The following is a 13967-nucleotide window of genomic DNA, read 5'->3' as shown; positions in this document are numbered from 1 at the left end:
AAGGCAGAAGAGGACATCCCAAGAAGAGCATACTACAGAACAATATCTTTTATAAATGTAGAAGAAAATGCCCTCAACAAAACCAAAAGGAGAGATTGGCAGAACAGATTTGTTTAAATGCTCCAGTTACATGCTGTCTTGAAGAGGTGTGCTTTACTTTCAAAGACATAAATTGCTTAAGATAAAAGCATGGAAAAGTATAGTGTGGAAACAATCATGAAAAGAGAGTTGGAGTGGCTCTACTAATATTCTCTGAGACAAAAATATACTTTAAGACAACAATTCGATTTAGATACAGAGAAGGACGTTTTATCACGGTAGAGTGCTCAATCCATCAAGAAGATATAAAGATTGTTATAAAAATATATAGACACATAGCAATAGTGCCCCACAATACACGAAGCAAAAATGGACACAACCGAAGGGAGAAAGATGCACACAAGATCCCAGCCTTGTAGGATGCGGCTAAATTAGCTCTTAGATGCAAATGTATAGCTATAAACACCTATATTAAAAAAAGAGTAGTGCTCTCAAAAAAATTCTCCTAAATTTTTATGTTAAGACACAGGAGCAAGAAAATTAAACTAACCCCAAACAGGCAGAAGGAAGGAAATAAGGACTGTTAGAGCGATATAAATAAAAAGAATATAGGAAATAATAGAGAAAATTAACCAAACCAAAAGTTGGTTCGTTAACAAAGATCAATGAAATTGACATGCTTTTGCCAGACTAAGAAAGAATAGAAAAGATGCATATTACGAAAATCAAAACTAGAATATAGGATATTAATACAATCTTACAGAAATAAAAAGGTTATGGGAAATACTGTGAACAACAGCATGGCAACAAATTAGATAATCTTGTGACAAGGACAAATGTCCAGAAACACACAAATTACTGAAACTGCCTAAAGGAGAAGTAGAAGATTTGAATTGATTTACAACAAGTAAAGGGATTGAATTACTAACAAATATATTCCCCCAAAGAAAAGCCCAGGGTTAACTGGTGGAATTCTACCAAATATTTAAAGGACACTTAACACCAAAGCTTCACAAGGTTGCTCAAGAACAGAAGGGCGCCCTTCCTAGCTAGTTTTTGGAGCCCAACTTTAACCAAACTCCAAAATTAGACAAGGCATCAGAAGGAAATAACTAACCTAATTACAGATGCATATCTGTTATGTATACACGAATCTCCTCCACAAATTACACACATACCTAATCCAGCAACACACACATGTGCACACACACACACACACACAAAGATTTTACACAAAGACCAAGTGGAACTTGCTCCAGGAATGTAAAGCTGGTTCAACGTACAAAAATCAATCAATAGAATATACCACACTAACCAAATAAAAACCCCATATTATCGTTTCCGTAGACACAGAAAAAACTTGTGACAGATCCAAAACCGTTTCACAATTAAAAAAATATGAAGAAACTGGAGAAAAAAGGCGCTTCTGCAACTCAATAGACTCTACCAAAAACTCACAATTGCCATCATGATTAATGGTGAAAGGCTGAAAACTTTCACCCTCAACAAGCAACAATGTGTGCTCTCACCATTTCTGTTTAATATTGTACAGGAGCTTCTAGTTAATGCATTTAGGCAAGAAAAAGAGATAGAAGACCTCCAGACTTGAAAGGAATAAGTAAAACTCTCTCCGCTCACAGATGACATTATCTTGTACATAGAAAACACTAAAGAAGCCAGAAAAGAAAATACTATCAGGACGAGTCATTGAATTTATTCCATATAATATCTACATCAATGTAAAACATACAATTTTATGTCTTTATACTACCAATGAATAATCCAATAAAGGACACTTTAAAAACAATTCCACTTATCATAGCATCCAAAGAAACACAATAGTTAGAAATAAATTCCACAAAAGAAGTGTAAGACTTGTACGCAGAACACTACAAAACCTTACTGAAAGAAATTAAAGAAGACCTAAAGAAATGTGAAGGTGTCCCTTACACATGGACGGGGAAGACTGTGTATCATTAAAATAGTAACAGTCCACAAGTGGATCTATAGATACAACATACTCACTGTTTCAAATCCCACCAGGATCTTCTTGCCATAATTGACAATCTGATTCTGACATTCCCTTGGCAATGCAAGGGACCCAGAAAAGCCAAAACAATCTTGAAAAAGAGCAATGATGGAGGACTCACACGTCTCTATTTCAAAACTTACTGCAAAGCTACAGTAATCAATGTGTTGTGGTACTGGCATAAATTTAGGCATATATACATCAGTGTCATAAAAATGCAAATTTTAGAAATAAACCTCTTCTTTTAAGTTCAGTTGATTTTCGACAAGTGTATCAAGGCAACTCAAAGTGAGAAAGAATAGCATTTTCCACAAACGGTGCTGGGACAAATGGTTATGCCCATGGAGAAGAATGAAGTGGACCCACCATCTCATGCCATGCCTGAAAATTAATTCAAAATGAATGATAGACATAAACCTAAGGGGAAAAAAACTATGTAACTTTTGGAAAAAAACTTTGGGGATAACCTTCATGACCTTGAAATTGGAATTGGCTTTGTAGATACGGTACCCATATCACGGGTGAAAAGCATGAAACACAGAGGAATTGTACTTCATTAAAATTAAATACTTTTGTGCTTCAAAGCCCACCATCAAGGACAGGGAAGACAACTTATGAGATGATTGAAAAGATTGGAAAATCATATATCTCATATTTGACTCTATTTGCAATATCTACTAAACACTTACGACTGCCTCATAAAAAAGACACACAGCCCAAATAAAAGTGGGCAAAGCATTGCAATAGACATTTCTCTAAAGAACATGTACAAATGGCTAATAAGCTCAAGAAAAATGCTCAGTGTCATTAGTCATTAGGGAAGTGCAAGTCAAATCCACATTGTGATACCGCTTCCCACTCACTAAGATGGCTGAAATCAAACAGATAGACAATAACAAATGTTGGCAAGGTTGTGGAGGAACTGGAATCTTAAGACATTTCTCATGGGATTGTAAGATGGCCCAATCACTTTGGGAGAGGGTGCAGCAGTTCCTCCAAAAGTAAGAGTTCCTTTATGACCCAGCAAGTCCACTCCAGGTGTTCACCCAAGGGATTTGAAAAAATAACTCAGGTAAAATCCTGTACAAGAGTGTCCATAACAGCCTCCTCCATAGTAGCCAAAAAGTGAAAGAATCTAAATGTCCATCAACAGTTGAATGAGTAACCAATATGTAGTATCATTATATGGTAGTTAATGGAATGTACGAGCCACAACGTTGATTAATCTGGAAAACATAGTGCTTACTGAAAGAAGCCGGTCCAAAAGGTCACATATTGTATGATCTGATTTATAGGAAACATTCACTACATGCAAAATCAGAGAGCCAGAAGATAGATCAGAGGGTACCAGTGGTTTGAAGAAGAGGGGAGATTAGGTCACTTAAATACATAAAGCGTGTTTTTTGAATAAAAAAGTTCTTAAATTACATGGTTGTGATAGTTGCACAACTTTTCTGTTTTTTAAATTTTATTTTATTGTGCTAAGAACACGTAACATGAGATCCGCCCTCACTAAAATTTTAAGTGCAAAATACCATATTCTTAACCATAGGCACAGGGTTGTACAGGAGATCTCAAGAATGTATTCACCTTGCACAACGGAAATTTTACACCCATAGAATAGCGACTCCCTGTTTCCCCCTCCCTCCAGGTTCAAGCAGCCGACACTGCACTCTGGTTTTTAAGTTTGACTATTTTAGATAGCTGAAATATTTAGAACCCACATTATTTGTGTGTGATGGCAGGAATTCCTTCTTCATGGAAGCGGAATAATGTGCCATTTTATGTGTATACCACATTTTTAATATCCATTCATCTGTCGATGAACATTTAGGTTGTTTCCACATTGTTTTTAAATTTTGACTGTTAGATGTAATGCTTCAGTAGAGGTGGGAGTGCATATATCCCTTCAAGGTCCAGATTTCAATTCTTTTGGATATATACCCAAAAGTGGGATTGCCAGATCACATGGTCGTTCTATTTTTAATTTTTTGAGGAACCACTATGGTGTATTCCATAGTGGCTGCACCGCTTTACGTGCCTACTCCAGTGTGCCCGTGTTGGAATTTTTACACATCTTCTCCAAAACAGCACTTGTTATCTTTTCTTTCTTTCTTTTTTCTTTCTCTTTTTTTTCTTTCTCTTTCTTTCTTTCTTTCTTTCTTTTCTTTCTTCTTTCTTTCTTTTTTGTTTTGATAATCGCTATCGTTCAAAGTGTGAGGTGATAGCTCATTGTGGTTTGGAGTTGCATTTCTCTGATGAGTAGTGACGTTGAGCACTTTTTCATATACTGTTGGGCATGTGCATGTCCTCTTTGAAGAAACGTCTATTCAAGTCTTTTGCCCATTCTTTAGTCAGTTTGTTGTCTTCTTTTTTGGTATTGAGTTGTAGGAGTTCCTTGTATAGCTTGGATATTAATCCCTTATCATATATATCCTTTTCAAATATCTTTTCCTGTAAATCTCCTAGAAGAGAACATAGGTGAAAAGTTCCATGGCATTTGACTTGGAAATTATCTCTTGAATATGACAAAAAGCACGAGCAACAAAAAGCCACGTTAGACTGGTGAGACTAAGTCGAACCAAAACCTATGGTGAACCCACGGGGGCCTGTTGTGGGTGGGGGGAGGGGGGAGGGATAGCATTAGGAGATATACCTAATGCAAAAGACGAGTTAATGGGTGCACCACACCAACAGGTAACAAACCTGCACGTTGTGCACATGTACGCCAGAACTTAAAGTATAATATATATATATATATATATATATAAAATAAAATAAAATGAAAGCAAAAAACAAAAACGAAAACAAAAACCTATGGTGAACCAAATGAAACAATCAACACGGTGAAAAGGCCACCTACAGAATGGGAGTTGCTCAACTTTTGGAATATACTAACAACCACTGCACGGTACACTTTAAAAGGGTGAGCTTTGTGGTATCTGAATTATATCTCAATAAAGCTGTTTCTTTTAATGAAGGAGGAAAGAATCTCTGAAGGAATTCAAAATGTTCATAACTTATTCCTAAGTTAACATACATGCTAGTATATTAAGATACAAGTTGGAGGGATATTTTTGAATTATTACAAAATGAAACCTATACAAAGACTTCCATAAGGCTGAAAAATTAAATGTGGTAGGAGGCTTCCAAAGCGGCCTCTCTGGCAGAGTAGCAAGGTTGCAAGAACAATGTCAAAACAAAGCTATTTCTCAGGCATGACCTTTGTGATTGTTTCTATGTCTCAGACTCCCATGGATCCTACCTGCTTTCCAATTCTGGTTATGCAGCCCTCTTATTGACTTCGTGTGCAACCTGATATTCTTGCATCAGGTTTTTTTTTTTTTGGTTGAGCAATCGTGAGTGTTTTTCTGTTGTTGCTAACCAAACATTCTGATGGACACAGGAGGTGGCAGATGTAGGTGTTATTTACATCTGTAAAGTGAAAGGAAATTTCTTCGAGAAAAAAATGTAGAAAAGGAGGAAACAAGGCCACAATCTGGAGCATATTAAAAAGTAGAGGAGTTTACAAGAAGAGGAGCCAGGAAACAACTCAAAGAATAGGATCTATCCTGGAAGGAAGATCACCAGAAGAAGATGGTTTCATGGAACCCACAAGATCTCAAGAGACCGATAGCGGCCAGCACGTTCAATGCTACTAAGAGGGCAAGCCAGGTCAGAGGGATGATAATTGGATTTGACATCATGTAAGTTACTAAAGAGCATGAAAAAAAAAAAAAGCCTATTGGAGGACAGAAGGCCATGCAAGACATCGGAAGTGGAGATGAGGATGAGGAAGTGGTGACAACCTGTTCAGACAACTTACCAGAAAAGTTTTGCTGTGAAAGGCAGCAGGTATGTGGGAGAACAGCTGGCAGGGAAGTGTCGCCAAGGGAAGGTATTTGTTTAAAATGGAGGACAGTGGAGCGTAATTGTATGCTGATGGGAATAGCCACCGGAGCAGAAGAATTTGAAGATGCAGAGGAACAGTGGACATCTGCAGGAATTCAAACTGTGAAACAGTGAGGGGTAAAGACGGGGTCAACCAGAGAGGCTGGCTTTGTTAAAAAGATGAGCCACCAGCCCCATGCTTCATGCTCTCAGTTAAAGCCATGCTGATAACCTCCATCCCCGGGGATGGCCAAATTGAGAATGAGGGATTGGCAGGGCAGAGATGTCCAGAGGACGAGGAAATGAAGTTTGAAGTCCATAGGATCCAGGCTGAGTAACGAAGGTTAATGTAAACTGACAAATTCAAATTTTGAGAAATGTATCGGTCAGAGATATTTTTAATTTTTTTTAATTTAATTTTATTTTTTTTCTGCAGTTGGGGTCTCGCTGTGATGCCCAAGCTGGTCTTGAACTCCTGGCTTCAAAGTGCAGCCTCCCAGAGCTCTGTGCAGTGGTGCTGTCATAACTCACTGCAGCCTCAAACTCCTGGGCTCAAGTGATCCTCCTGCATGAGTCTCCCGAGTAGCTGGGACCACAGATGCGTGCCACCATATAAGGCTAATGTTTTCTATTTTTATAATTTTAGAGATGAGGTCTCGCTACATTGACCAGGCTCGTGTCCAACTCCTGGCCTCAACCAATCCTCCTGCTTCGGTGTCTTGCATAGCTGGGGTTATAGGTGTGGGCCACTGCGCAGAGCTAGGTGAGGGATTATGATGTGACACTCGTAGCTCCTTAGTGTTTGGTGATTGTCTCTGGGTGTTCATATGTTCACAGGGAGGTGGAGACATAGACAGATCCCATTACTGAGAAATAAAGAAATCCCTACAATGAAGCAGATTAATGGAGGGACTTCCTTCTTTCCAGGGAGAGAAAAGGGCAGTGCTCAAAACAGGAAGAAAAGCCATGAACGGGAATTCACCGGAAATGGAATGTCCTCAGAAGACCTTATCTTTTCCGTGGGAGGCAGGGGATGGGTGATTCCTTTTGGATTCTAGCAGCATGGATGCTTAGCCATCGCTCACTAGTAGTTTGTTCCACTATAATTTCATGTAGTCACTATTGACCCTTCGCTGAAGTCTGTAACTGGCATAGCGTCTACAGTCCTGTGAGTGGTGCTTTTGGGGATTTAAGGAGCAGAGCAGTCAAGCGAAGCGTTGCCTTCCTGGCATTGCCATTCCCCATTGGTCCTTCTCCAAGGGAAACTGGTCGTGGTCATCCAGACAGAGACCAGGAGCCGAGTGGATCTGAGATCCCCCGAGAGGGGTATGAAACACAGGGGAGTCACTGGCAGGTGGGCACTCAGGAGTGCATATGAGACAAACCCCCTGACCCAGAGGAGACTGGATGTCGCGCAACATCCGTGGAGGTCAGGAAGATGGGCAGAACTTCATGTGGTTCCTTCTGGCGTAGGGCATGGCTGTGGGTGTGGGTTGCACCATTGCAGTGAAGACGAGTTTACTCAGATATTTTGGACTGAGGGGTTCCAGGACATGGGAAATGGAGGGCAGCTGGGTCCCAGGAGAGGAGAGTGCAGCTGGACAAAGGGACTTCTGAGACTCACTGGAATAAATGGAAAGAAGGGAGGGGAAGTTGGGGGCATATGCCCAGCTTTTGAGTTGCTGTTTATCACAAATTTCTAGTGTGGGACATCTCATGTCCTGCCTGGCACCCTGTTTGTCCAGCCTCTGGTAAGGGGAGTCAATACACAGGAGGTGGTGGGCTTCTCAGGAAGAGGGGCAGGCAAGAGGCCTCTCATTAGTTTGGCTGCTTCCAGAAGTGGGAGACTATCAGAAACCTCCCTCGTCTGAGTCTCCCCAAGGCCCTGGCGGAACAGGAGTGTGGCAGGAAGGGGGAGCCCTAGGAACTTGTCCCATGGTCTGGGCAGAGGTCTCCCAGGCCACAGAGGAGAAGAGGGAGGAGGTGTGTCCTGTGTGACTCTGGCAGGAAGGATCAGGGAGCCCTCCTGAGACAGCGCTTCTGAAATTGGGCTGGCTGGAACTTTCTGTCAGAAAACAGGAATGACTGAAAAAACTCCCCTACTATGATAGAGGCTAGAGGGTGGTAAAGAGGAAAGTGAGTTGGGGTAGCAGGAATCCTAGGTTCCACAGGCATGGTTTGCAGGTACAATACATCGTTGGTAACATGATGGCTTGGGGACAAAGAAGCCTGTCTCCAAACCGTGCAGGTGCATTGAGAGGATGTAGAAATTCTGGATTCATGTCAGGCCCGTCTGCGTTTCTGCCCTCCTCCACCCAGCATTGAGGGGAGGGCAGGGTAGAACTAAAGCGAATGTTCTTTTCAATCCCTGAATAGGGGCTTGCGTACCTCAGAGGAAGACAGAACACGCACATTTCTCTGCGTTTCTCTTTGTCTCATCTTTAGTCTCTAGGCCATTAGCCCCTGTTGCCATGGGAACTGAAGCTGAGTGTCTGATGCATTCATTGGGCTGTGGGAGAAAAGCAGAGTTGGTCCTTGAAATAAAGGCCCCTGGGAGAGGGGATTCTAGCAAGGCAGTCACTTCGAAAGAATTCACAATTCCCACAGATATATTGATCCTTGTGATTATTAGTACACACACACACACACACACACACACACACACACGCACACACACGCACACATCCCACACACCCCCACCCCATATACACACACACACACACACACACACAGGCTTCATCCTGAACAGATATGATGTACAGAGCATCACACTGGCTGGCCCATAGGGTTCTTGTGGGAGAGGCCAGGCCTCTGTGACCATGAAAGGGGTTGCAACTGATACAGGCAGGGAGGGATCCCAGGAAGGGGAGTGATTCCCTTAAATTTGCTTGTTGAAACCCATATCTGGCAGGGGAAAGGAGGATCCGGTGCAGAGCTTGGATTCAGCAGAGGTGGCTGTTGATGTGACCGGTCCCCGTGTTTGGGTGGGAAGGCCCTGAATGACACACGCAGCAAGGCAAGAGTGGTCCCGTGCACCCTTTGCTCTTTCTTGGCTTATCCAGCTCCTCCCTCTGAGATAGTCCCACGGGGAGCCCCAGGTTGACCTGGGATGGGGATCCCCTCTTTCCAGGGACAGGGTAGAGTTCTCAAAGCTGGCAGTTTTCTCCTACTTACCCTTTCTCCCTCGCTGCCCCTTCTTCTTGCCCCCTGCTCATCAATCACCCTTTGGTAAAGGACCTCTCCCCTTGTTCCTTTCTCTTTACTCCCTCATCCATGTCCTCTACACTCCTTTCCTCTTTCCTCTCTCTTCCTACCTCACTTCAGCCTCTGTCATCACCTCTCATCTCCCCTCTCTGCTCTCTCTCCTCCATGCCTTGGCTTTCCCTTTGTCCTCCCTCCGAGTTCCCATATCCCTCACTGCCCTTTCTCTCCCTCTTTCCTTTCTCATGTTGTCCTCCCCTGGTTTTCCCCTCATTTTGCTTTTTCCTTCTCTCTATGCCGTTCCCTCCCCTCACCCTCCCCGCCCTCCCCTCCCCTGATACTTACCCAGTGACTAATCCTTAGTTCCTTAAGTGGTACTGGGCGTAACGTGGGCTCTATGTGTTTAGCTTTCAGCCTCGGAGGGCAGTACATCCTAAAGTGAATCACCAACTTAATTATTCCTCTGCAAATTACCATCAGTGATATGAGATTCAACGACAAGGAGCTGTGAGAGCGCACAGGAAGGGAGCTCATTTGTGGGGTGGGCTCAGTGAAGAAAATGTCATTGATGATAGTCCTTGTTCTGCCATCCACCATCCTCTGCTTGCCTCTTTCTGTCACTGCCTTCCCTTTTATGTTGGGGGCAACTCTCCTCTTCCATCTTTTGCAGCAGGGTGGGACTCCTCTCATGGTGTCCTGCCCTCCACACCCCAAGGTGTGAGTTCTCATGAAGTCCAACCGGATGCCCATTTCCTGCAACCTGAGCACCCAACAGACCAAAGAGCATGAGGGGTAGTTTCAACTCGCCCGGGGACCCTTGTTCCTGCTCCCAGCTTCCCCAGGGCACCTTTGGTCATGTACTTCACTCACCCCTTCTCTTTCTCACGTTCACTTCTCACCTCTCTTCCCCCTCCCTCTTTCCTGGCTGCATCCTTTTCTCCTAAGGCTTTACCCCATAAAGACAAAGAAACTGGCTGAGGAGACAAAAGAAAGAAAGTAGCAGAAGATGGGAAGGAAACAGGTGAGTGACACTGACTTAGCTGATTAAGAGAGCTTGATCTTTTTTGAGGGTGTGGGGGGGTTCTCGCTCTGTCGCCCAGGCTGGAGTTCAGTGGTATGATCATAGCTCCCTGTAGCCTCGAACTGCTGAGCTCAAGGGATCCTCCAGCCACAGCCTCCAGAGTAGCTGGGAGTACATGTTAATTTTTTTTTATGTTTTGTTTTTTTACAGACGGAGTCTCACTTGTGTTGCCAAGAGAGCTTGAGCGTCAACTGGCAGTGAGGACGGCAGGAAAGCAACTGACTTATCCCCTCTCACCAGACCTTCCAACTGTCTGCAACACCGGCATTGCCACGTATCCCGGCACGTTGTTGGTAACGGTGGGGGCTGTAAATTGCACGATTGCTCTAGAAAGTGTATTTACAAATCACTTAGACACCCAGATCCCCTCTCAGCTCCTCGTAGCATGACAAATCGCTCTCCCCCCACTCTGGGAGATGGCGGACAAATGTACTCTCTGCAGAGCATGAACCAGCAGATTTATGGGCTTTGGAACTTCAGGCTCACTTGAAGGCATACATCCCAACCCGGCGTAGGGATTTCAGTTGCTGTCTACAGCAATCTTCAGTCCCTCACCTCCGCTGGAGTTTGGCGTCCAGATTGCTGGCATCTTGCCCCTTCTCAGAGATGCAGGAGAGTCTTCCTGTGTAATCTAAACTTCCCCAGAGAGGAGACTTAGTAATATTGGCAGGCAAAGACCTCTGGAGTTTGCTTCATTAGTAAGCTCAAAATATTTTCTTATTTCAACGTTAGTTTTTCTTAGAGCCATGGGTTACTTAGGAGGATGTTTCTTAATTTACAAACATATACGGGGGTTTGTAGTGATCTTTTGTTATTAATTTCTAGATCCCATTGTGGCATTGTGGTCAGAGAATATACAAATCACTGAAGAATCCATTGTTTATGGACATTCCTGGGATAGTATTCATTTAAATATCTCTATGTACACTGTAATGGAATATAATACAAAAATGGAGTTGCACGCAAAATGAGGGTACCACTCAGTAAATGGTTCCACAGGGGCGTCTGATCCCCTACGATCTGGGTTAAGAAATGGTGTAGTGTATTGCCGGCAGCTCAAAAGCGCTCTCATGCCAGTCACTCTTGTCTTCCACCTCAGCAAATCTAACCACTCTTGTGACTTTTAACACTTGACGATAATCCTGCCTGTTTGTGAACGCATTACACATGAGTAGAATCAGTACAGTACGTATTTTATAATCCGGGTTTCTCTTGGCAACATTCGGTTTTTCTCGTTGCTATTCACTTTTGTCGTGCTGTGTAGCTGAATTTCGTTTCTTTGCATTCCTGCGCAGTGTTTTGAATTGTATGACGATGCCACAATTTATTCATGCCTTTATTTCTAATGGACTCTTCAGTAGTTTCCAGCGCTGGAGTGTTAGTGTTATTATTGTGGTGCACGTTCACAAGGATGTCCTTTGGTTAACATGCGTATGCATTTAAGGCTGTGCTTGCAGGACTGCTTTGATTACTTTTTCTTCCTTCATGGCACTGTAAGTGGTGACAGTGGATGTATCTGGTTTTTTTTTCCCCCTGATCTCAGAGGGAAAGCTGTCAACATGTCACCCGTAAGTATCGTTGTTTTTGTAGGCTTTTAAAAGGTATTCCAACGGAATCAAGAGAGTTCCCTTTTGTTCGTAGTTGGCTAAGAGGTTTTATCATAAGTGCATGGTCATTTAAAAAAAATCAAACCCATGAAATACCCTTCCTGCGTCTGTAGGGAATATCATATTTTTTCTCCTTCATACATTACTTCTGAGAGATAGATTTTTCAAGCACTGAACCGCTTCATTTCTAGAATACTCTTGACTTGTTTGTGATACGTTTTCCTTTTTGGAGATTTAACTGATTTGTTTTGCTAATGCTTTATTCAAGATTTCTTCTTCTGTGCTTATGTAAAAGATGGGCCTGTGCGTTTCATTTCTTACCATGCCCTTTAAGGTTTTTGCCTCATAAAACGGGATGGGAAGCATTTCCCGTTTTTTATGTTACCTGGCAAGAAGGTAAGATTGATATTCCTTCCTTCACAAACGTTTTGTAGAATTAATCGGTGGCTGCATCAGAGTCCGTAGGTTCTTGTGGCTGCTGCTGTTGTTTCCTTCAGATTCCGCCCGTTTAGAATTTGTAGGACAATTCAGATGTTTAGTCTGCTTTCTGTCATTTTGTTGTATTTTCTTGAAATGTGTAAATTATATCCAAAGTTTCACGTTTGTGGGCATAAAGTTGCTCATGGTTTTGAATAATGATCTCTTTAATGCCTTCATTGCCCATAGTGATGTCTCCTTAGCCACTCCAGACACGGGTTGCTTCATGAGTTATCTCCTTTTTGTTCAGGCCTACACAAGGCATGTCTTAATCACATCATCTTTACAAAAAACCACCTCTGGCTGTGTTGTTTTATCTTTAACTGATTTGTACTTTTATCGTTATTTCATTTCTTCTGCTTTCTTCAGGTTTAATCTGTTGTTCAACATTGTTGAGAAAGATGCAAATGTTGTGCCTTTCTTTTTCATGCAATCTAGACAATTAAAATATATCCCATAAGTTTTCATCAGGTTCAAAATACTTTGTGATTTCATTGGTGATGTTTTCCTTGAGCTATGGGTTATTTAGAAAATAGGAAATAAAAAGGATGCCTTTTCTAAAAATAAAATGAAGTGAAATAAAAAGGTTGCCCTTTTATTTCATTTTCTTGCTTAATTGCCCTCTGAACTTCCGGGACTATGTTGAGAAGAAGTAGCAAAAGCGGGCATCTCTGTCTTGCTCCTGATCTTAGAGGAAAAGCTTTCACTCTTTCGCCATCGAGTACAGTGTTCACAATGAGTATTTTATATAGGACTTTTGTGACGTTGAGGTTGTTTCCTTCTGTTTCAAGGAGTTTGAGTGTTTTTATCACAAAGGGGGTTGACTTTTGTCAGATGCTTTTAGTGCATCAATTGAGCCGATCATGTGGTTTTGTCCTTCATTTTGTTGATGCCGTACACTAAATTAGTTGATTTTCATTGATCGAAACTTCCTTGCATTCCACGAATAAATCCCACGTGGTCATGGGCCTTTCATGTGTTGTTGAACTCGGTGTGCTAGACTTTTGTTGAATATGTATGCATAAACATTCTTTTGGGAAGTGTGTGTGTGTGCGTGTGTTTCTGGTCCTAATTCTTCTCTAAATGTTTAGTAGAATTCTCCACTGAAGCCATCTAGTCCTGGGGTTTTCTCTATTGGGAGGTTGATGAATACTGGTTAAGTCTCCTTATGAGTTGTCGAGATCTGCTGAGATTTTTTATTTCTTCAGGAGTCAGTCTTGGCAGCGTGTATGTTTCTCAGAATTTATCCATTTCTTCTAAAGTATCGAATTTGTTGGGGTATAGTTGTTCCTGGTCTTCTCCTTATAATCTTTTTTATTTCTGTAGTATCAATTGTAATGCCCCTCTGTCATTCTGATTTTAGTTATTTGACCCTTCTCTGTTTTTTTCTTAATCTGCTTAACCTATGTTGACCTTTTCAGAGACACCAGCTCTTAGTTTCATTGTTTTTTTTCCTATTATTTGTCTATTCTCCATTTCCTTTATTTGTGCTCTAATCTTTATTACTTCCTTCCTTCTGCTAACTTCGGGTTTACGTTGTTCTTCCTTTTCTAGTTCTCGAAACACAAAGATAGGCTGTTGATTTGAGATCTTTCTTCTTTTTCACTGTAAGGATTTACCACAATAAACTTCCCTCTTAACA

At 41.9% G+C, this 13967-nt stretch overlaps 1 protein-coding gene across 1 annotated transcript; it reads right to left on the bottom strand.

Annotated features, from left to right (window-relative positions):
• Positions 1 to 6581: 6581 nt before the first annotated feature.
• On the bottom strand, positions 6582 to 9766 carry LOC101147372 (putative uncharacterized protein FLJ39060). The gene is made up of 2 exons (XM_004064182.4): positions 9506 to 9766; positions 6582 to 8468 (listed from the first exon to the last, which is right to left on the bottom strand). Exons 1-2 carry the CDS (start codon positions 9755 to 9757, stop codon positions 8349 to 8351), a joined length of 372 nt encoding a protein of 123 aa, XP_004064230.1. The 5' UTR covers positions 9758 to 9766; the 3' UTR covers positions 6582 to 8348.
• Between the last annotated feature and the right edge of the window lie 4201 nt (positions 9767 to 13967).

Source organism: Gorilla gorilla, chromosome X (assembly GCF_029281585.2).
Source record: "Gorilla gorilla gorilla isolate KB3781 chromosome X, NHGRI_mGorGor1-v2.1_pri, whole genome shotgun sequence".
NCBI classification, from domain to species: domain Eukaryota; kingdom Metazoa; phylum Chordata; class Mammalia; order Primates; family Hominidae; genus Gorilla; species Gorilla gorilla.
The sequence above is the reverse complement of the archived record's forward strand: the minus strand, read 5'-3'. Positions and strand labels throughout refer to the sequence as shown.

Coding starts and splice junctions, on each gene's coding strand:
- LOC101147372 (XM_004064182.4), bottom strand. CDS start 9,757: ATGGTGGATGGCAGAACAAGGACTATCATCAATGACATTTTCTTCACT. Junction 8,469..9,505: donor AACTAAGGATTAGTCACTGG/GTAAGTATCAGG, acceptor TTTCTCCCACAG/CCCAATGAATGCATCAGACA.